The sequence below is a fragment of the Eptatretus burgeri genome, chromosome 8 (assembly GCF_056783735.1).
Source record: "Eptatretus burgeri isolate ZD-2024b chromosome 8, Ebu_testis_v1, whole genome shotgun sequence".
NCBI classification, from domain to species: Eukaryota; Metazoa; Chordata; class Myxini; order Myxiniformes; family Myxinidae; genus Eptatretus; species Eptatretus burgeri.
This window is the reverse complement of record NC_140968.1, coordinates 103,718,611-103,742,806: the sequence shown is the minus strand read 5'-3', so window position 1 is coordinate 103,742,806 and position 24,196 is coordinate 103,718,611. Positions and strand designations below refer to the sequence as shown.

General features: G+C 41.6%; 1 protein-coding gene across 1 annotated transcript in view; it reads right to left on the bottom strand.

The window, feature by feature from the left end:
- COL6A1 (collagen type VI alpha 1 chain) overlaps positions 1–24,196 on the bottom strand; it is a 104,366-nt gene that overhangs the window by 40,379 nt on the left and 39,791 nt on the right. Inside the window, exons 20-28 of the mRNA XM_085890505.1 lie at positions 18,216–18,278; positions 12,779–12,841; positions 11,812–11,874; positions 11,427–11,489; positions 7,766–7,816; positions 7,514–7,549; positions 7,285–7,347; positions 5,185–5,250; positions 4,639–4,674 (exon numbers count right to left, since the gene is read on the bottom strand). Of these exons, the coding sequence (XP_085746631.1) occupies positions 4,639–4,674; positions 5,185–5,250; positions 7,285–7,347; positions 7,514–7,549; positions 7,766–7,816; positions 11,427–11,489; positions 11,812–11,874; positions 12,779–12,841; positions 18,216–18,278 (504 nt within the window). The remainder of the gene's footprint in view (positions 1–4,638; positions 4,675–5,184; positions 5,251–7,284; positions 7,348–7,513; positions 7,550–7,765; positions 7,817–11,426; positions 11,490–11,811; positions 11,875–12,778; positions 12,842–18,215; positions 18,279–24,196) is intronic.

The following is a 24,196-nucleotide window of genomic DNA, read 5'->3' as shown; positions in this document are numbered from 1 at the left end:
CTCATCTGGGTTTCATTGTCAATGGAAGGGAATTCTCTGTGGAAGATGATCTGTCATCTTGGTGTTTTGCAGGGAAGGTATTGAATCAGATAGCACACTGTCCATTTTAGTGGAATGTTAAGCCGTCTGCCAGCAATAGCTTGTGAATATTTTTTAAAAGTTCCAAAGTAAATATTGAAAATAGGAGGCCATTGTTTGGGGAAACCAGAACAAATTCCAAATTCTTGCGCTGGAGTTTTGCTGGTTAGGCGATGTTAGACAAACAAGCAACTTGCCTATGCCTTGGAAATATTTTCAGTAGCATATACTTGAATGGGGAGGGGTAGCGGGCTAGTGCTGGCAGAATGGCTTAGGGGTATGCACACTCGTCTTTGAGCTGTCTAGCCTGGTTTCGAATCCCAATGCAGCTATAAAATGTCATCCTGGTGTTTTACAGGTAGGACGAGGTGTCAATTTATGTTCCATCAATCGGATGAACATTAAACTGGGCATTCCATCTGCCGGCATTAGTTGTTGGATGTTAAAAATCCCAAGGTGTCCTTCACAAAGAGTGGACGAGTTATCGCCGTCTCCCTGAAAAGATACCAATTCCTGCCCCGAACATGGGAAGCAAATGTTCTGATCTTCTTAGACCCTCCTTGACATCAGGTTACATCACTTGCCCTCCCAGAGTATGGTTGGTGTCTGGACAGCAGCTTGTGCACGATAAACAAATTCACTAGGTGGTTCAAATGTTTCATGTGAATGGCCTTCTTTGTTTACGGGCGGCAATCAACACAGACACTCTAATATGAGAAATGGTACTTATCAAATGAGTGTTCAGGGTTTGTAAATCTTTACCCTACTATTAGTTTGCAATTGGTCACTGGCTTTGACACCAACACAAATTTTTATTACGGACCCGAGGCATCATAAAGCTCCATACACTCCCATACATACACTCAAAAGTATTAGAACACCCAAATTTTTCCAGTTTTTACTGAAATTTAAGCATTTCAAGTCCAGTGAATAACTTGAAATGGTACAAAGCTAAGAGGTTAACTGCCAGAGGTTAAAAAAAAGAACAAAGTTCCGGTTTCCAAAAACTGAAAAATAATGTAAATTTCAGAGTTGCTAAAAAAGGCCCTTTTCAGGCAACAAGTAATGGGTTAGCAACTGCAGCTGTTCTGCAGCAATGGAAGTAAATTAAGCCTTGACAGTTGATGCAAACAATTCCTGCAGGTGTCTCAACTTTTGTTGATTAGTTACAAATCCTCTGTCTATAAAAGCAGTGTTGGAACAGATGTGTTGCTACACCATCTGAAGCATTATTTGGACAATATTGCACTGAAGGAAGTAGTACATTGCTATCATAATGGCAAGAAAAAGACAATTAACAAAGGAAGACAGACAAACCATTATAACCCTTAAAAGTGTCGGTCTTTCCTTTCAAAAAATAGGTCACAACACAATCTGAAGGCAAGTTTCTGAGAGTCAACAGCTTGCGTGATAGGCGGCTCACAGGACAGCAGCTTCAAGCACAGCTTAACACTGGTCGAAGTAAGGAAGTCTCAGTTTCAACTGTGAAGAGAAGACTTCGAGCTGCAGGTTTGACAGGTCAAGTGGCAGTAAGAAAGCCATTGCTAAGATGGCAAAATAAGAAAAGGAGGCTTGCCGAGGCCATGAAGCACCGCCAGTGGACTACTGAAAACTGGAAGGTCTTATGGACCGATGAATCAAAATTTGAAATCTTCGGTTCATCACGCAGGGTTTTTGTATACCGTCGAGTAGGCGAAAGGATGGTTCCTCGGTGTGTGACACCAACTGTCAAACATGGAGGAGGAAGGTTGATGATCTGGGGCTCTTTTGCTGGATCCAGAGTCGGTGACTTGCACCCTGAACCAAAAGGGCTTCCACAGAATTTTGACTGTCAAACATACCTCCAGGCTCTGTCAGAACTACCTTAGAAGAAAAGAACAAGACAGTAGGTTTCAAATCATAGAATGGCCAGCGCAATCTCCAGACTTGAACCCCATCGAGCTGGTTTGGGATGAACTGGACAGAAGCGTGAAAGCAAAGCAACCAAGTGCAACACATTTGTGGGAATTTCTGCAACAGTGTTGGGAAGAACTTTCCGAACAATATTTGATTTCCATTGTCGAAGGAATGCCACAAGTATGTTTGGCTGTTATATCTGCAAAAGGTGGCTACTTTGACGAGTCAAAAATTTAGATAAAATTTTGTTCAACAAAACGATTCCATGATTTCTTTTTTTTATCTGCAATTGTTTATTTGTTCTATGCTTTAATTTCAGAGTACATTGAAACATTAAACTGCTTAAATTTCAGTAAAAACCTGGAAAAATGGGGGTGTTCCAAAATCTTTGACCGGTAGTATACATCAAACAGTTTCAAATGGAGCACCTCACCGCCATCAGACCATCAGATGTGCAGAAAACATGTACAAATCAAAATTCACACGATCCCTCCTGGCCTGAATGGTCGTGGTTCTATTATTTTCATTCTACAGCATCTTCCACTCCATTATGTAATTTTTCCCTCTCATATATTTTACGATCATGATGTCACTGGAATGCCCGAGGCTTAGATACCAAGATGGTGTGCGTGTAATGGCCTCCAGCCAACTTTCTTCTTGGCAATATTTGTACAGCTGCCTTAAATCAAGGAATGGTGGATTTAAGGCTTAAAGGTCAAGTCGCTTCCATCAAACACATGATGAGATATGGACGGACAACAATGATGCGATAAAACGAGCATGCTACTGTGGCCTGCAAAAGTATTTACCCCCCCCCCTACCAATAATGCCACATTTAGATAAATTATGTGGAAACAATTTTTCCAAATTAACTTTATAATTCATAATGGAAGAGATCAAACTAAACAGTGTTACAGTTGAAGGAGGTTACATGTCAGAAATACCTGCAAAACATGTACAAACCAACATTCACTGGTTGTAAAAGTATTCAGCCCCTCCGGGGTTCGGACTTGGTGAAAGCACCAAGTCAGCAATGCAATGACTGCTACAAATCTTTGTGGGTAGGTCTCTACCAGCTTTGTACAGTGAGATGGTGAAATCTTTACTCATTTTTCACGTGAAAATTGCTCTAGTTCTGCCAAGTTTGATGGCGATCGTCGATGGACTGAAATCTTCAAGTCTCGCCATCAATGTTCAATTGGGTTCAAGTCAGGACTTTGATTGGACCACTCAATAACATTTATTTTCTTATTATTCAGCCACTGCAGTGTGGCTTTAGCTTTGTGTTTCAGATCATTGTCCGGATGAAATGTGAATCTCCTACCAAGGTTCAGATTCATGGCCGATTCAAGTAGGTTTTCATCAAGGATTTTCCTGCACTTTACACCGCCCATTGTATCTTCTATCTTGACAAGCTTGCCAGTCCCTGCTGATGAAAATCAGCCCCATAACATGATGCTGCCGCTACCATGTTTGACAATACGGATGGTGTTGAGTGGGTGATGTGCAGTGTTCGACTTGAATCAGACGAAACGCTTTGAATTTAGACTAAAAAGTTCAATTTATGTCTCATCTGAGCATAAAACTGGTATGATACGTATTCCACTTCTTAATGATGAATTTCACCGTACTTCAAGGGAAGATGAGTGACTTTGAAATCTTCTTATAACCTTCTCCTGAACGGTGCTTCTCCACCACTTTATGTCTGACTTATTTGGAAAGCTCCTTGGTCTTCATGTTTGCCTTGTTGGTTGACCAAGTGACTTAGTTGCACCATAAAACTCCTTAGATAAGTGGAGGAGCTTAATTGTTAAGTTAAACCACCGATTGCGTAAGGTGAAACCAAGTATAAATATATTATAATCTTTCAAACAAATAATTTGCTCCTGCAGTGATTTAAGGTTAATTAGGGAAAGGGTTTGAATACTTATGTAACTGAGAATCATGTGATTTTTCTCTGTTCATCAAACATATTCACATTTTATCTGCATTTTTAGCTTTCTCACAATGAAGGAGTTTGTGAAAACTCTATATATCAAGTTTGATTCAAAAGTATCATGAAGTAACCTCAGATGGCATCAAAATGTGAAAACTTTGGTGGGGGGGGGGGGGGGGAAGGGGTGAATACTTTTGCAGGCCACTGTATCATCTTCATCCGAACTATAATTCACGGCCAGTGTTTGTTTGTGTGTTTGTTTGGCGGGCTACTCCTCCTACAGTTCTGGCCCAATTACATCCAGACAGACTTGCGTCAGAGGATTAGTATAACCCCAATTAATGTATAGGGGTGTTTTTTTTTAATCTTTGCCGATGGTCTTGGGGGGAATGAGGGGGGGAGGGGGACGATGACGCAAATTCTCTATGTAAATGTGGACCGTGTAGCGCCACCCCAAAGTGGGGGAGGGTATTACAAATCTCCACTATTGACAGTATTGTTGATGTATTGTTGACACCGCCCAAATAAAAGTATGGGTCAGAAGAACATTTTGCATGCTTGGAACAAGATCGCCCTGAGAGCGGGTACTCTGCTCGTCAAGCAAAATAGCAAGACCAAATCGTATATGTCCATAGTGAATTTGCAAAATCAACAAATCATCTTTAACTTCATAATTACCGACCACGAGCTTGTAACAATACTCATTGTATAAAAAGCAAAAGACTCACATCAGGTCCTGAAGTGCCAGGTGGACCAATAGGCCCCTATGGAAACACATGCAAGAAAACAATTTACAAGTGTTACCACCACAAATGACAAAAAGTGTTCATGCCACCACCATAACCACGAAAACATAGCGTAAACAATCCTGTCCACAAATGCTGTGCTACCTTCTCATCCTTGCTGCTGACGTTTTCCATTTTGCCAAATTGAGTTACAGGTCAACTAGTCCTCATTCAAGGATTTGCAAACCTTTTACCACTCTCTCTCTGCCATATCATGTTGTTTATTGCTACGAGAGTATTTTTTCATCTTTTTTTGTTGCACTGGAAACACATCTTTAAAAAAAAAACAGAAAATGCACACAACTACAACACTAGAGATGATGATGATGATGATGATGATGATGATGATGATGATGATGATGATGATGATGACTTTTTCTTTTTCCCAAGTGGGTTGGTAATCAGGGGGCTTGCAAGACCACCAGGGGGGAACAGATATACAAGCAACATGCATTATCTGGTTTCCTCTTTGCAGTCATGCTCACTTACAGGAAGACCTGGGTGACCTGGATACCCTTTGGGTCCTGGTGATCCGGGCCTGCCCAAGGAAGTATCCTGTTGAGAAGGAGATTACACATTTCAAACAACTTATGAAGATTACCTTTTGGTGATCATTATATGCTTTGATCAAGCAAGCCAGCGTTAGGGTTGGCAAAGGTGGAGCAAAATCAGTTTCAAGAATACCCGAATGGATTGTTAAGATAGAGATATTAATGTCGGTCACAAAGTCCATTTCTGGTCTTGCACCATCTGCCATCTCCATGCTTTGTCACCCCCCCCCCCCGGTATCTTCTGCAGGATGCATGCAGTCCACCATCAATCCCCTCATCGTGAAACGGCCTAAATCCAGAACCAGTGGTTACCCTCCACTTATTTATTCCTCTTTTTCCCACCTGTGGAACCACCTTCCACACTCTTCAATCTCATTTTTCCCTCCAGTTCTTCAACACAGCTGTTCACCACCATCTTAAGTCACCCCATCCAAAATCATGATCTTTTCTACATCCATTAAGCCACCCCCACCCGCCAAAAATTTTGCTCATGTATCCATATTGTCTCCCCTTTGTGTTCTCCCTTACGAGTCATTACCTGCATCCCTTGTTTGTCCGTCTCTGTCTACTTTCTCACTCCACCCTGCTGTTCCCTTTATCAAGCGTCATCGCTCTTCCACGAGCCTAGACCCTGTAAAAAAAATCAAATTAAATAAATAAATAAATAATAATAATAATAATAATAAACTAGAGTAATTTGACTGCACGTAGTTGACGGGTATGCCTCCGCTCTCCCGCACAACACTTGAGTATTGACATATTTGACCCTTGACCTTCATCATATCTGGCCCAAAATCTAATCAGTTAATCGCCCTGTCTAACTTTACCCTTTGGACCAAGTTTGATGAAATTCTGTCCAATATTTGAGTTAGGGCGTAAACAGTAAAATTTCAGAGTTTGACCTTGACCTTTGACCCTTGACCTTTATCACATCTTGCCCAAAATCTAATCACTTAATTTCCCTGCCTTACTTTACCTTTTTATCAAGTTTGATGAAATTCTACAATTTGCTTCTTGAGTTATCGCATAAACGAACGGACGGACAAATGGACGGACAACCCGGAAACATAATGCCTCCGCACCAAGAATAAAAAGAGTAAGCTTCACTGTCATCAGGCACAAACACAAATGTTCAAACACCTGCAGACTTCAATTCCTAACATCTTAGAATCCTGAATTCAATTGCTTTTCACATCATCATATGTTTCTAAAATATTTCCACAAAATTCTTCAAAACTCAATCCAATACAAAAATGATGATAATGAAATATTAGCTGCTGAACTAAATACTGATTTGAAGTTAATTATACAATTTAACGAATTAAATGCATAGAAGTCAACCACTTCAACCATACACATTTAGGAGATGGGATCACATCCCCCAAGGCCAAAAAATTGTCAAGAAACTGCCATGAACCATGTAATTGGCTTCCACAAACATGTAGACTGTTGGATACAAAGTGGTGGGTTCAAGTTTTGAACCCTTAACGCTTTATTGTGCAGTTATGTAGCTCTGAGAGTCGAGACACTATCACAAGTTTATCTGTAGAAATTTTTATGAATACCTTTTGAAGACCATTCCTCACATGTCTGAGCATGCCTTTAATGTGGGGTTCAGATTTTCTTTTCATTTCTTTCGAAGTTTGGCATATTTTTCTTCTCTGATATACTTTTAGATAGTCTTACTAGTTGTTTTCAAAGAGAAATAACTCATTGGATTAGGAAGCATCAAACTATTCATTCCTTTCCTCATCGAAACTGCTCGTCACAGCTTGTGATTCATGATTCCCATGCCTTATGACTCTCATGGTCTGCATTCGTGCTTCCATTATAAATGGCCACAAAGGGAAAAGGAAATGAATGCATCCTTCATTCACAAATGCAATTTAACGAATTCACAAGGAACGCGACGAAGATGAATGGAGTTTGCACCTAAATGTTGCTTGGAAGGACGTGCTTCTACGATAAAACATGCAATCATCTGACACCGTTTCCATGACAACTTTACCAAAACAAATTTTCAAGGAAATGTACTTACATCCGCCCCCGGATCTCCAAGTTCCCCTCTTTCCCCCTTCACACCTGGTAAACCCTTTGGGCCCTGAAGGAAGCAGAGGACAAAATGTCCACTTTCAGGTGAAGTCATCCCACAGAAAAACATCCCGAGCGTCGGTTAATAATCCTATCATATCCCATTTGTGTTTCACATTATCAGATTCCAGAACGTGTTCCATGCTGGTATCGTCTCAGAGGCTGCAGATACTCACCCTAGAACCCGGCTTCCCACGAAGCCCAGACATACCCTAGAATGAAAGGCTCAGGTCAGTATCAGAGGAATCAACATCTGTTACGAATATACCGCATCTTGTAAAATAAACATTACATGCAGCAAGTTCTGGAATGATTATTAAACCTTCAGATAAACTTGCAATGTTTGACAAACAATTCCAGTGACAGCAAGAAAATTCAGTAAAAAGAATCGTCAGTATTCCATGGGTAGAGCTGTACTGATGACCTACAGGCATGCCTGGGAAACCTTTGATGCCTTCTGATGGAATACCCTCATCTCCCTGGGGTAGGATGACGGAGAGAAGATGGAGGAGAGAGAAGTGGAAAAAGTGGGTGGGGAGGGTATGAGGAATAGGAATGAAAATTTTTTGGGGGGGGAGAAGGAGGGTGCAGAGAAGGAAGGAGAAAGAAGTGTGGACTGTTAATACCAAAGTGGTATTCCATGAGTCATTCTATGCTCCTCAAAAACATTCATTCCACAAACCTCTCGATTCCAATACACCGCCAAGACTTGGAGCAGCAATGGAAGTTTTGCCAGGTAGCATACAGTTTATCCATTCCCAGACGTAAACATTTATATGAGGCCAACATTAAATGGTTTCCTTACCGACATTATTGTGAGTTTTTTTTTTAATGATCTGTTCATCTGCAAGAAGATTAAACTCAGACAGGAAATTGCTCTGAAACATGAAGCATCTGAAAGAATTGTTTATTAAACAACAGAACAAGTGACTGTAAGGTCAGAGCGGATCATAAGAGGAAGATAGTTTGTCTCTCATGTTCATTTTTAATTAAACAAAGGGTAATTTGTCAGCATCCGTCTGTCACTGCCATTAATTCATCATTGGCTTTGTGGTTGTCCAGTGAAACATGGTAGAACACACCATTTAAAATTTTTGGTTTATGTGGTTTTCCATCATCGAGTGAAAATTATCACACACCATTTAAATTGTGATACATACATACACACATACATACATACATACATACATATATATACAAGACAGACCCACCCACATCTCACCTGTGAATGGAGCAAATAACCAATTAGCTCTCACCTAATCAAGTAAACCCAGTTGGCTAGGATTATATAAATAATTGACACCTCCTAAACTCCTCGAGCCAAAGAAGCTGCATAAAGCAACCCAAGAAGGCCTACACAAGGAAAGCACTTTGCCGTTTTAAACCCTTCCCAGAGTTCCTCCACAGCGATAAAGACGTTCACACAAAGTACACAAATAGAACACTAACGACAGCAAACCATTGGGATTCTCATGTGTGTACTATATTGAATGTAGTACACACGTGTAGTATCTTGAAAAGTCATTTTCTCACAATTCGTAAAATATAAACACCCGAGCTACCACCCATCGCCATCTCAGCAAGGGTAGATCCAAATATACAATGCTTCATCAAAAGACCATTTTCTTTCAGATTTCAACCCGAATACCGATATATTTGGTGAGGTGGTAATCTCCGATCGTCAAACGGTATCAAATGTTAAATATAATTGTCAATTAAGACCTTTCTATGATCGGTCAAATCGGCGAAGTAGTCACGTGACCTCTCAAATGCGCGAATCATTCAAAAACCGAACATAATACATATACAACCGATACATCGATTGAAAGGTATTTTAATGCTCATATACATCTCATACATAGAAGAAATACATCTCATAATGCAACTCTCAAGGGTGAAAAGAGTTTGTTGGAAAAAAAAAGAAAAAAAAAAGAAGAGGTTGCTATCTTAGCTAACTTCACCAAATATACACCTCAAATATAGTTTAAAAAAACCAAATTAACATTGTGATCTGACTTTTGATCATAAATATTTGATAAATTTAATCATAGATGTCTCACCTCAAAGGAGAAATTTTTTGCAGTGTGTATTATTGTTAGAAACGGGAATTCAGTATAAAAATTCAGCGAGGAGACATCATAATGGATGGAGCCGGTAACCTTGGCAACCATTTTTTTTTTTTGATTTTCAAATGGTTTCTGGTCACCATCACAGAAATATTCAAACAGAGGTGAGATATATTTCATTTTTTTACAATATTATCGATATCTCCAACCTCTTAACGATGTCTTATCTGAGGGACCATTCAAAAATTACGTACCTAACGCGTGGCAGTTGGGGTTTGGAGGAGGGGTAATTCATCTCTGCTATTGCCCTGTTCGATTCCCGCGATTTCCATTAGCGGAGATATTTTGACGTCATAACTTTTTTTCTCGGAGGAATTTTCAAAATCGGAGATGGTCACTGTCTGCGCAGGGTATTTTTACATGTATATGCCAAGTTTCAGGAAGTTTCGATGAAAACTGTAGGCTGTGAAACAAAAAAGTCCACAAGAAGAAGATGAAGAACAACAACTTGAGACTATAAGACTTCGAGACTTTAAAATGTGCCCATAACTACATTTTTCGGGATTTGACCATTTCGCCCTGCCGCAGAGTCCCAGGGGAATGGGCCAAAAATGACACTGCTCTCACTTGCCACGTGATCATACCTATGAAGTTTGATGAATTTCTGCCCAAGCATGAAGGACAGATGTACAGAGAGACATACAGACAGACAGAGCCAATTACAATATAACCCATATATATATATATATATATATATATATATATATATATATATATATATATATATATATATATATATATATATATATATATATATATAAATTGTTTAAGCGTGGAGATAATAAAAGTCATAAAGGTTAACATCCAAAATACTTTTGCCGTTTCCTGTAAAAGCATCTGCCGATTATGACTCCGTTTGCTTTTTCCATCATGTAGTCGACTCAGTTGCCGTTTCGATTCACCAACAAGCAAAATGCTCCTGTATTTGCGCTAAAGTGTAAACTGTTTGAACGTGTGCAGGCCGGGACAGCATGCCACGCACAGTGCCGTCCGAAGCTAAGGCTTCGAATGCAAGCAACATCTGGAATGCTTCATCCCTCACGCCGCTGCAGAAAGAGGAAAAGTGAGTGGGAGGGAGGCTTGTGCGGTAAAAGGAAGGAAATGGCCTTCAAGCCACTTGAGCATATTTTGAAGAAGCTCTAGGCAACACAGCAAAACCGAAGCTTGAACCTCAAGCATCTGCTCATCAAAAAAATTCAAGGTCGAATGAGATTACAGAAAAAAGGAACCTTGTCGATTTTGGATTAGCTTTCATGAACGCTCTCATTAGCATGAATAAAATACCATGTTACTCTACATATTCATTTATTGCTGCTTTGCCTGCATGAATGGAATGCTGAAACTTCTTGTAAACCTCACCGATGCAGATTGAGATGCTGGGCATATCATTCAAGGGAAAGCATGAATCGTCTCACTGTGGAATTATTTGTGTCTAGTTTCCATCGCTGTTTGTTCCATGAAACCACCGCCAGATTTTCAAACCACATTCGGAGACATGCCGCTGCATCACGCATCCGTGAATTTCCTAAAGCCCGACTCGAAGCTCCTCTTCAGCGCTGCCACTACAACAGCAAACCAATTCCACCCTGACTTGAGTAATGCCTTACCATCAACTAAAACCAAATGCAAAATAAATCAAAGGATGTGCTCAGAGCATAATGGTACCATAAAGTGACCGTTCTGCATCCAAGGAAGACCATTCGTCTCAAATACCTCCCGTCAACCAATGATACACGCTCTCCGTTAAGCGAAGTGATTGGTTGTGAAAAGGTCTTAACTGTACAACCCCCCCTCTCCAATAATATTTGGTGGTTCATTGCATCACAAACTGTTTTATCCATCAAGTTTCCCTCGAGAACACTTTTGTACAAACCCAAAATATTTTGAGAGCATCAACCTCACGTTTGCAATCAGTCATACCCAACTGGCAGCCTTTGATGAAGGGGAAGAGTAATATGCTCACCCTCTCTCCGATGGATCCCTGCTTCCCAGGCAAACCTGGACGTCCCTTTGGACCAGGCAGTCCCTGTGCAAACAAACAAAACTCATTGCTGTGCAAAAGTCTGTGAGTGGCATTTATCTCACAAATATTTATCACACACACACACACACACACACACACACACACACACACACACACACACACACACACACACACACACACACACACACACACACACACACACACACACACACACACACACACACACACACACACGTGTGTGTAGAGCTTATGGAGTTTGTTGCTTAGTTTGACAAAAACTCGGTTTGTTGAAAAGAACACACTCATTGTGAACCCAGAAATAATCCTGTATCGATCATTTGATGACGTGTGGATAGCAACTCACTTCAGGACCAGAAAGACCTTCCTCTCCCTTGTGACCTTTTGGACCAAGTCGTCCTGATTTACCCTGAAAAAAAAAAAGACAGTGGCCATTTAACTCGATTTGTCTCAGATATTTTGTCTGTATGTTTCACATATGGACTCACTTTATTATCCGACTCCCTGCCATTCCACAACTATCAGCGTACCTATTAATAAAAACATTGACAACCTGCTCTTGTATCTTTTTATGAACGACAGTTCAATTCTTAAATATTCTTCATATAAATCTGCAGCTCACATAGTAGAGCAAGTTCGGAAATCAGATGCAGGACAAAAGCATTCAGAAACATTAAAGCACTACTACATGGATTACAAATGTATCATTAGACAATAGACAAATACCTATAGGAGATATGGGATTTTAACCTGGGTTCCTCACATCACATAACCAATGTATCAGACAGACACACTCTCAGGATTCATTGGCTCTTTTTTATTATTACAAGTCCACGATAACTGTCTTTGTCCAAACAGCCATTTTGACAGCATCAAACTGCTGTCTTTGCGAACGTTGTATTGAGCCAGAAATTGCTTTCCTGCCCATTACACATCACCCTGGGTTATGTTGATTTCACACACTGCACTCATCATGTTCCGGATCAAAAACAAACACACACATCTTGAACTTTTCAAGAACATCCACAACTTTTCAGGCAACGGGCACCCAAGCTAGGCATGTCAATGGCTGCTTTCATTACTCTCACATATGGTTTGTCAATAAAATACACAGAAGACAGAAAAATACAGTGTCGAGCAAACAAAGACAGGACTGATGTCACAAAACTACCAAACAAACCATTGTAAAGCAAACAAACATTCCGAGCTTTTACACTTAAAGACAATGGAATAGAGTCTCTATAATGCTGCACCCTCCAGGTCCACAATATTTGTCGCTTTGCAAGGATTTTCTTGCAGAGATTTGAACCCACCGGTTTTCCCGAGGCTCCAGGGTTTCCATCATGTCCATCAGGTCCTTGTGGACCCACATTCCCCTGTTGGAACACATGTACAACAAACGGATCACCTGAAAATATTGATACAGTGCAGCCATTTGTTTTCAACAACATGTTGCAGTTGGCAGCAACCATTTACTTTGCCTCTTACAGGTAGGTGCTGCTGCGACAGCTTTTCCACCCATGGGGGAGACGACGTGCAAGGTCGAAGGTACTGTTGGCTTGGGATCATTTGCAATGAATTTGGAGTTGTGCAGTGTGAGCACTCTCCGATCAACCGACTTCTGACCTTTTCCGGATCTCAGATATCTTCAACAAGGACCAATTAACTTTGTACTTAATATCAGAAATTTCATGACGTGGACCTTTAACATAAATGCTATACAATGAACAAGGAATTTGTAGTTACATAGAGTTGGTGTTCACAACTACACTACTGACAATTGTAAAAGATTGGAGGTTTAATGGGTTCAAAATCTAGTTTCCTCCTCCAGCCCTGGAGTTATGGTTCCCAGAGGGAGGCATCAAGTGGTAGTTTTGGTGTCTGATGTCCCGCTGTTTGAACAATAACTTTTTCCATTATTAGCCCATCCCCCGCATAGCGTGGGGTTTGGCAATCACTTCTGTCTTGTCTGTCTGTCTCACTTTTTTTTTTTTTTAACCATTTGAGCTTTTGTCATCACATTTTTCAACGAAGCTTTATTGTGAGAATATAGAGAACACAAATTAATATTTTTGTTTAAATAATTTTCATTATCATAATTATCATCATCGTTATTCCTCGGTCCTTTTTTGGCCTTTTTTTTTGCTCTATTATTTTTTAACTTTTTTTTTTCCTCAGCAACCACTTGCCCGAGACAAATTTTTCAGGGTCGGAGCAACCCCCCCCCCCCACCCAATGGAGAATATTTTAATGACAATTGTGACATCATAAGTCACGAAGTATGGCAGCCATGTTGGATGAAACAAAAAATTAAAACATTATATCTCCGCAATCGCTGATCGGAAAAAAATTGAAACTTGGCACGTCTCATTCTACTCCGAATGCAATTGAAAGGATGACGTCCATCAGTGAGCTGGTAGACCAGCCATAAATGTTTTAATCAAAATCCTTGTTCACCACAGAGATTCGGTGTGTATGTCCAGGCCGTAACATTTTTACCAATTGAGCTTTTGTCATCAAATCAACAAAGCTTTATTATGAGATTATGGAGAACACAAGTTAATAAAATGTACATTTTTTTTAAACTGTCTTTTTCGTCAAGTTTAGTTTGAGAACAAAGTGGATGCAGATGGGCTTTGCATTTTGAGAGGCTTTCTAGTTTAATTTTTTAATGAATTAATTTTTTTTTCTTCCAATTTTCAATTATTTAATTGTTTCCCCCCGCCCCCCCCTAATTTTTATTTTTTTTTGTGCATTTAATTTTCAATTTTTTTAATTTTCAAATATTTAATTTTTCCACTCTTTTTTTTTTAATGGTTCCTGGAAGGAGGACTTGAGCATTTCATCTTGGTGTCTGGCGTTTAAATCTTTTTTAGATCCTCGTGGAAGATCTCTAAGATTACTCACGTTGTTGTTCTTCATCTTCTTCTTGTGGAATTTTTAGTTTCACAGCCTACAGTTTTCATCTAAACTTCCTGAAACTTGGCATATATATGTAGACATACCCCACGCAGACAGTAACCATCTCCGATTTTGAAAATTCCTCCTAGAAAAAAAAGTTATGACGTCAAAATATCTCCGCTAATGGAAATCGCCTATGCCATTATCTCAGAAACTAGGTAAGCTTTTTGAATTCTGTTTGCGGGAATCGAACCGGGCATTAGCACGGATAATTTATCGCAAACCTGATACATCACAAAGACGTCATATTCGTTTTTATGATGTCATCATTAAGAGGACGAGGATTTTAGCTCATTTGAGCTTTTTTAATGAAATTATTTAATTTCCCACAAATTTTCAATGATTTCATTTTCCCCAATTATTTAATTATTTAACTTTGTATTGTTTATTTTTTCAGTTTCAAATTTTAAAATTATTTAATTGCCAATTTGTTTAGTTTTCAAGTGAAAAGCAAAAAAAATATTCAAATATTTACTTTTCCATTTTTTAATTGTTTAATTTTTTTATGCTTCCAGGAGGCATTAAATGTTCAGTCTTGGAGTTTGTGGTGTCCCGTTTTGGGAGGAAAAAAAAGAAAAAGAAAAAATAAGTTTGTTTTCATTCTGAGACAGAATTTCAAGCGTTAACAATTGGGTAAGATGAGTGGAGCAGATAACTGCAAATTTCAGGAGAATCGTTCATTTCCAGAAACAAGCACCAAATTTGGCACACATACTCCTTGGGGATTGCTCTTTTGATAAAACCCGTTAGCCACCTAAAAATTCAAGATGGCGGCCATTTTTCAAGATGGCCGCCATTGAATATACAGAAATATTGCATTTTGCAATAAAATCGCAAAGACTTGTCCTATTTGAATGATCTTGGTGTCAAATCATACATTTTTCACTATGTAGAATCTGAATTTGGAACCATGGAATTACTCACTAGCTTCCTTGTACCATAATATCAGTCCCAGAATCATAATATTCTGCTAAATTAGAGGTTCATGTTACGTCTGACACGGCTAAAATGCATGGTAGTGCATATCGTAGTAGTGTTAGAGGTTTAGTATGTGTAGCATCTTCCTGTACAAGGCTTCCAAACTGGACATGGCACGATGCGGTAGGGGGGGGACGTTGAGAGACTTGCAGCCGAAGGTGTAGAGTAGTAGCTCAACAGAGTGGATGTCAACGCACAGCCAGGGCACACTGGTGGCACCGCTGCTGTGAAACTCAGCATGGGGTTCAGTATCAGCTGAATAATTAGTTTAGTGTCCCAAATGCTGTCTAATAAGTCCCACATCAGTTAGCTACTGTAGATTACATGTAGTTTAACATAGATGTTTAGTTAGATAGCCGCGCCTGAATTGACAGGGTGTGCCAGCGTGGGAGAGCCGAGCCAAGGGTAACGGGCTTTACATTGCTTTGCATGTAGTTACCTGGATGGTGTACAGATCGCACGGGATTTAAATGATACTGGATGAATGATCGGGCAAGGTGTAGGTCATATATTTTTATTCTCGAACCGAGTCATATCCCATACCTTATTGTGCATGATTGTGATCAAGGTGGTAAAAGGATAACCCCTCGGCCTTGATTCACTGAATACAGAGAATTATCATACTGTGATTATCTGTTATCATATAACATACTGTGTTATATCATACTGTGATTATCTGTTATCTATTATATCTGTGTTACAGATAATTATCATACTGTATTCACCAAGATGGCAAATACAGATCCAGGACCGTCTAAATTCCGGACTGACTGGAGCAAGTGTTGTCTTTGCCAGAAGAAGAGTGAAGAGCTCAAGTCACCACGTGCACAACAACCACAAGAACATGATGGCTACACTATGATTGCGAGTAATATTCCCCTCTTTCACGCAATTAATGAGATGCCTATTGTTCTGGATCCAGCCAGACTTGATGATGGTGGTGGCATTGAAGAAACTCTGAGGAGGAACAAGGCGCAGCATCACCAAAGTTGTCGCCTTATGTTCAACAACACAAAACCGGAGAAAGCCATAAAAAGAAGAGCAGAGAGTGCTCAGCCAGTAGAATGCCAGACCAAGCTGCGTAGAACCAGGCTTGAAGGCCAAACGTGTTTCATATGTGACAAAGAAGCCCCACCCTCTGAACTCAGACAAGTTATGACGATGAACCTCAATAACAGACTTAATGAATGTGCCCAAACTTTAAATGATGGAAAACTTCTTGCAAGACTCAGCGATGGAGATGCAATTGCAAAGGAGCTCAAATACCATTTTGCATGCTTGACAGACCTGTACAATAGAGAGAGGATGTACCTCAGAGCCACCAAGAGACTGGAACAGGAACGTGCACCCGAAGAGGATGCCCACCCACAGGCATTCTCAGAGTAGTCACATATCTAGTGGAGACCACCAGATCTGGTGAGAGTCCTGCAGTCTTCTGACTTGCAGACATAGTTCACCTGTATGCCCAGCGCCTGGAACAGCTGGGTGTTGATGAACCTGCTGTCAACTCCACAAGACTGAAGGAAAAACTGCTGTCAGAAATACCTGAGTTGGAAATGCACAAGCAGGGAAGGGATGTTCTTCTGGCTTTCCAGAAAGATGTGGGCTTTGACTTGTCAGAAGCCTCTGACTATTATAGTGAAGCTATTATGCTTGGCAAAGCAGCTAACATCTTGTGAAGACATATGCTGGACCGCAAGTCCACATTTGATGGAACCTTCCATGAGGGGTGCATCAAGCAGGCCATTCCACTCACTCTTCTTCAGTTTGTGGCCATGCTTGAACATGGAGTGGACATCAAATCTCAACTGAGGTTTGGCGCATCAAAGACAGATCTAGCAATTGCTCAGCTGCTTCAGTACAACTGCTACGCAAGGAACAAAGAAGGAGCAGCAACTCACAGAAACTCCAGAGACAGAGAGACCCCATTCCCTGTTTACATGGGGATGTCCGTCTACACAACGACCGGAAAGAGAAAGTTGGTGGAAATGCTTAACGAGCATGGCATCAGCATTTCATACGACAGGGTGCTACAGATGTCTGCACAGCTGGGAGATGCAACAGTCAGCAAGTACGTGGAGGATGGGGTGGTCTGTCCACCAGTTCTGCGAAAAGGGCTGTTCACCACATCAGCCATGGACAACAAAGACCACAATCCCACTGCCCCGACAGCGACCACTTCTTTCCATGGAACCAGCGTCTCTGTTTTCCAGCACCCAACCAAAGAAGACAAAGGTGAAAAATTTAGCAGAATATTATGATTCTGGGACTGATATTATGGTACAAGGAAGCTAGAGAGCAAGTCCATGGTTCCAAATTCGGATTCTACATTGTGAAAAATGTATGATTTGACACCAAGATCATTCAAATAGGACAAGTCTGCAATTTTATTGCGAAATGCAATGTTTCTGTATATTCAATGGTGGCCATCTTGAAAAATGGGCGCCATCTTGAATTATTAGGTGGCTCACGGGTTTTATCAAAAGAGCAATCCTCATGGAGTATGTGTGCCAAATTTGGTGCTTGTTTCCAGAAATGAACGATTATTCCAGTTATCTGCCCACGATATGACCCATTGGCTATACCGGGAACCATCAGCGATCTGATCGCAGCCCTCTAGTTTTGTTTATTGTCAAGGGTTCTATGACTGGGCAGGTCCTATGTTGGCCTGTTTGTCACCAAGTTACCGCCGATGCAATGTCTTTCCACCCCACGGTTTTCGGCACTTTTATGAGCATCAACTTCTTTATTGGGTAAACTAATGCATTCATTTGAATTGCTTTTCGATGTCACAATGAGTTTCCAACCCACCTTCACACCTTTCTTGCCTCGTTTACCCAGGGGTCCCATCATTCCATTATCGCCAGGCAAACCCTGTGGATGAAAACAACAGATGAGAAGAAGACAACAATGAGCAGGAGGTAAAGCAAAGAAAGCTATTAATACAACACTCTGGAATCTCCATGGTTCATTGACAACTTTGACAAAGAAGGGAGATTGGAAATAACTTGAATAGTGTGATTGTATTTCCAGTGTAAATACGGAAGAATCAAAGTGTATCAGGATTTGTGACATATTTGGAACCGTATCAGGAAATACAAGGAAAGATGGTAAGATATAAGAGGAGGCAATTTCATCAGTTTTGATTGCATTTTATAGAAAATCCATCAAACAATTTTATATAATTACTTCTCCTCAATTTACGAAAGCCTCATCATTAAAAAAAAATTGAAATCAATTTCGATATACTGTACCTGCATTTGCCAGTCTTTAGGAAGCCTTTTTAAAGTCTGATTTGTCTCCGCATCGTGATCTATTTTGCTATCAATGAGCTTACAACACCAAGCCATCCATGGAGGTCTCCCATTCACAGACTCACCACAATGGGCTCTGCTTAACTTCCAACATCGGATGCGATTGGCTCACAATGGCTCAAGAAAACGAGAACACCTTTCTGGTGCTTCACTGATAATGGTGAAGATATCACTCAAGCCGATCGCCGCAAAGCTCAGTTAAAAGTCAACGCATTGGAGATGATACTCAGTCAAATAGCCAATTATTGCACATTCATTGCACGCGATCATCCGTGATTCTATCTCCTAAGAAATCCTTAGATCATATATGGCAAGTCATCCTCCTGCATTTCAGTTTTCAGTCGACCGGCGCACATTTCCTAGATTTTTCTGATATCTGTTTAGAACCAGAAGAATGCCCAGAAGATCTGCACCAGTGGTTGGCAGCTTTTAATGATGACAATCTGCTACACCATGATGGATGCATCTCACACCATGGTGAAGTTGCTTCAGATGATTAGGAGCTAACTCCATCCCTCGAAAATGGTGTCGTCCTCAGCCGACTTCAACTAGTCCATCCAACGCTGCCCCAAATAGTCAAATGACGTTATGGTGCTGAACTACGTTCTCGTACATTGGCGTCCATTAAACCGAAAATCTCCCTGGCCCCACCATCTTTGTTATTTGAAATATGTTCCAGTGAAGATACAAGTCATGTGGGCCCGTCTTTCTAAGAGTCAAAAGAGACCCGTCTTTCCACCAAAAACATCTACTCCTAAACCGACATATAAACCTTCACAGCGCTCCCAAAAATCCTGCCGAATGTCACCAAGTGGGGCATGCAGGCTGCCATTTTCTCAGCGAGTGCAACTACCTCCCTGAACAAGATCGTAAATATATGGTCAATGGGAGACAGATATTGAACATCTTAGACCCCCTCTGACAATGACAAGGAAGTGGAAGACCCTACCATCGACTTTCCAGATGACTATGACAAGTCCTCCACTCCTGCGTGTAGAACTCAAGTACACCAATCACCTTATTGGATACATTTTACCATCACCACACAATCCGTGCCATAACTGACAGTGGAGCCACTGGAAACATGATGAGCTTATCGACCGCCAAACGTCTCGGTCTACCCATGAGAAAGAGTTCTCAGTCAACACACCAGGCTGATGGCTCCTCCTCACTCACAGTGCTCGGTGAAGTCAGTTTTATCATGACCCGTGATGATCGACAGTTTACCTTCAAAGGCCTTGTTGTTGAAAACCTGGATGTTGATGTCCTGGCAGGAACACCTTTCATGGAGGTGAATGACATTTCTGTTCGCGCAGCTAAATGCCACATCATCCTCAATGATGGGTCCATATACCAATATGGTTCATCTGATTTCTCTCCCACTCACCTTGCAGTTCATCATGCCCATTTGCTATGTGCCCTCCACAAACTACAACTATATGGCCCGGTGAGTACATCGAGCTAAACCTGCCTGACAATTTGTCTGATTCTACACATGCCCATGAACCTCGCAGTGACTATCGGGCTCATCGTCCCTCAACTGAAATGGCCTTCCCCAAATAATCCGTCCCATCTTTATGCCTTCAAACATCATCAGTGAGATTAGTACCCCCCCCCCCCACCACTCACCAAGATTCAACTCAACCCAACGAAAACAGCCCCAAGCCTTTACTCTGCCAGTGTACCAATAGACCCAGACAATTCCTTTCCTCTTGATATTAAATGTAAATTTAAGACCCTTCTCCAAGAGTATGACGATGTCTTCGACCCCAGACCCAATGGGTATATTGGTGCATTTGGCCCATTCCAATCAGTAGTTAACATGGGTCCTGTCTAGCCGCCTCAACGTAAGGGCCACCTCCCTTTTTACTCTCACAGCAACCACAGAGAACTACAACGCAAGTTTGATGAACTCGAAGATATGGGTGTCTTCGTTAAACCAGAAGATGCAGGAGTCAACGTTGAGTACCTCAACCCATCTTTCTTGGTGAAAAAGTCCAATCGCGGGTTCTGACTGGTCATAGCATTTGCCGATGTTGGCCGATATAGCAAACCCCAGCATTCCTTGATGCCCAACATCGATTCCACTCTTCGACAAATCAGGAGATGGAAGCACATTACTTGACTAATGCCTTTTATCAAATCCTTCTATCGAAAGAGTCAATGGAGTACTGCAGTGTTGCCGATGTTGGCCGACTGTTTGACGCACTCCAAGCCAACCGCTTAAATCTGTCAGCATCCAAGACTGTAATTGGTCCACCTTCCATTACTATCCAAGGGCGGGTGTGGCATCAAGGCGCTATAACAGCCAGCCCCCATCGCATCTCCACATTATCCATGTGCGCCACCCCGCCCCCCCAGAAAAGGTCTCCGGCCTTCGATCCTTAATTGGCACTTGCAAAGTCCCAGCTTGCATTATCGTTGGCTGTTCAAGCTCACTCTCACCATTAGACAACGCCGTGGCTGGCCGCCTATCCCAAGAGAAAATTGCTTGGACAGCTGACAGAATCAAAGTATTCCACACTGCCAAGAAAGGCCTTTCTTCAAACAGAACAATTATCCTTCCACACCCTGAAGACCAGTTGTGGATTATCACTGATGGTTCAGTGAAGAAAAATGGCAGAGGAGCTACGATGTATGTCACTCGCAATGGGACCCAACGACTTGTGGGCCATTTTTAGCACCAAGTTGCGAGGACACCAGGTCACCTGGCTTTCCTGCGAAATTGAAGCACTCTCAATCACAATGGCGACAATACGCTTTGGACCATTTATCATTCAGTCCAATCATAAAGCCTGCATACTGACCGACAGTAAGCCATGCGTACAAGCCTTCGAAAAGCTATGCAGAGGAGAGTTTTCGGCAAGTCCCCGCATCTCAACCTTTTTGTCGACGGTCAGCCGGTTCCGGGCCTCGATCAGCCATCTCACGAGCTCCGCGAATATACCCTCAGATTTTGCCAGCCGGAATGCCCTTGATTGTGATAATCCCCATTGCCAAATTTGCTCATTTGTGGAGCGAACAGAAAACTGAATCATGCGTCATTCCTCCAAGACATCATCACCGGTCATTCCAAATTACTGTTTATAAACCAGTCTGCCTGGTTAACGCTATATACATCTGAGTGCGCAGATTTACGCACAACATATGCCCATCTCAAACAAGGTTCCCGACCATCAAAAAAAACTGACCAATATTAAAGACGTGTTATATTAAGACCAATATTAAAGACCAATATTAAAGATTATTAAAAAGGTATTTTAATTCAGCCACAATCTCAAAAGACAGGTCATTGGTTGTCTGATATTACGACCCCTTCCAACCTTCCCGTGAATGCATCGTTATTCCTCGCCTGGTCCTTGTCACGACGGACGGCCTTGTCACGACTCTCCACATCAAGCTTGATCACCCATATTCATCTTGCCACCAACTTAAGCAAGTGATGCATCGCCACTTCTTTGCCCTTGACATGGATTAGTCCATCAACCATGTAACTACCAGTTGCCCCCAGTGTGCTTCTCTGCGAAAAATCACCCCGCGAGCCATTCCTCAATCGTCCGATGATCCTCCCGATACAATTGGTGTGACTTCTGTAGCAGATATCCTAAAGCGTGAGCGTCAACTGATCTTGGTCTTGCTTGAGTGCATTACTTCCAACACCCGTTCCTCTCTCATTTATGACAAACACCATGACACCCTTCATGACGTCTGCTCAGATTTATCATTGAACTTCATCCGATGGAGGGGCCACCGGCTGTCATCCAGACTGAACAAGCCTCTACATTCGAGTCTCTCATTAATGACAAGCTCCTGCAAGATTACCGCATCTCCCTTGAGCTTGGTTGCACCAATAACTCCAACAAAAACCCTGTCGCCGAGAAAGCCATTCAGGAATTAGAAGCTCAATTACTACTCCAAGACCCATTAGGAGATCCAGTTTCGCCTAGTCAGCTTTCCATGGCTACTGCCTGAATAAATTCACGTATCAGATCTCGCGGTATGTCTGCATGGAAAATGTGGACACAACGTGACCTGTTCACTAACCACCAGATTCCAATCTTGGATCAGAATCTTATCCGAGAGCAGCATGCCCAACACTCCAGGAACCATACTTTGTGCGAGAAGTCGAAGTCCCCATCAACAAAACATTCTGCTACTCCGACAGTTCAAGTTGGAGACCTGGTGTATTTACACTCTGATGGATCCAAGTCTCGAGCACGGGTTCATTACCTGGTTGTGTCTGTGGATGGGAACTTGTGCGACATCCGCAAGTTTGCTGGCTCTCAACTCCGATGCTCATCGTATCGTGTACTACAATCTGAATGTTACATGGAACCCACGTGGACTACACCTACCATCACGCATCCGCACAGAGGTTCCAGTGATGATGCTCTCTGGGAGGAAGGTGACTTGGAGGGGCCACTTATTGTTCCCCCCAATCCACCTCACATACCTCCCCATTCTCTCAACTCCAGCTGAACGTGTTCTGCCTCCAAATCCTCCTCCTGCGGTGCTACCCTCTATGCTTGATCATCCCTGTGATTCCCAGATTCAACGCCATGGTGTTGATAGCACGGCAACTGTGTCACCTCCTATTAGGAGGGCAGGACGTCCACGTTCACACCCCAAACACTTGGATGACTACGTTCTTGATGGATGAGTGGTTGCATATGTGTCAACGGGGGCAGAATAATCCCCAGGAGCCTGAGGACAGTCTATCCAGTGATGGTGCCTTTCCTCTCAACCTGGCACCGTCGGTCGACTACCTTTAGGCACATGTACAAATACTGTTCTGGTTTACATTATTTATTTTTTTTGTGATGTCCCAGCAATGCAGTATTAATTAATGGTTTGATTGAATTTTGCTGGTGTTTATTCCCAATAATTCACATTTCTTCCACATCCTGATAGATATATTATGTGCATGTTGACTTGTACTAGGTAACGAGAAATGTTAGTTGGCAAAGTGAAGTTTTTCTTCAAGGACAGAAAGTGGCTGCGCCAGTCTTGGTGGTTGATGTATTGTTTTGGACGGGACGTCACCTGCCGTCGTCCCGCGCATGCTCTGCTGTGCTTTTGTCGCATACATGATCTTCCGTCCTCTTCGCTCTGTGATTGCCACGAGCTCGGTGTGCTTTGTATGAGCTACCAATAAAGCCCGATCTGTTCACAGTGATCCGATGGGTTGAGAACACGATTAGGTCTGCCTCATCTAAATGGCACTGATAAGTCATAGCCGTTACAATAGTAATCATTTAAAAAAAAAAAAACTCCTAAATATGCACGACAATGATTAAAGTACAGTGATGTCATTCATTATACCATAATCATACTTTTACATTCATTTATTTGCATTTTATTGCATGTAGCCCATTTCACTGTTTTTCTTCTGCTTGTCTGTTTTCCAACCTGACTATATTAAATATTTAAAATGCATTTTGTTACACACTTTAACATTTTCATTGCACAGTAACCCAC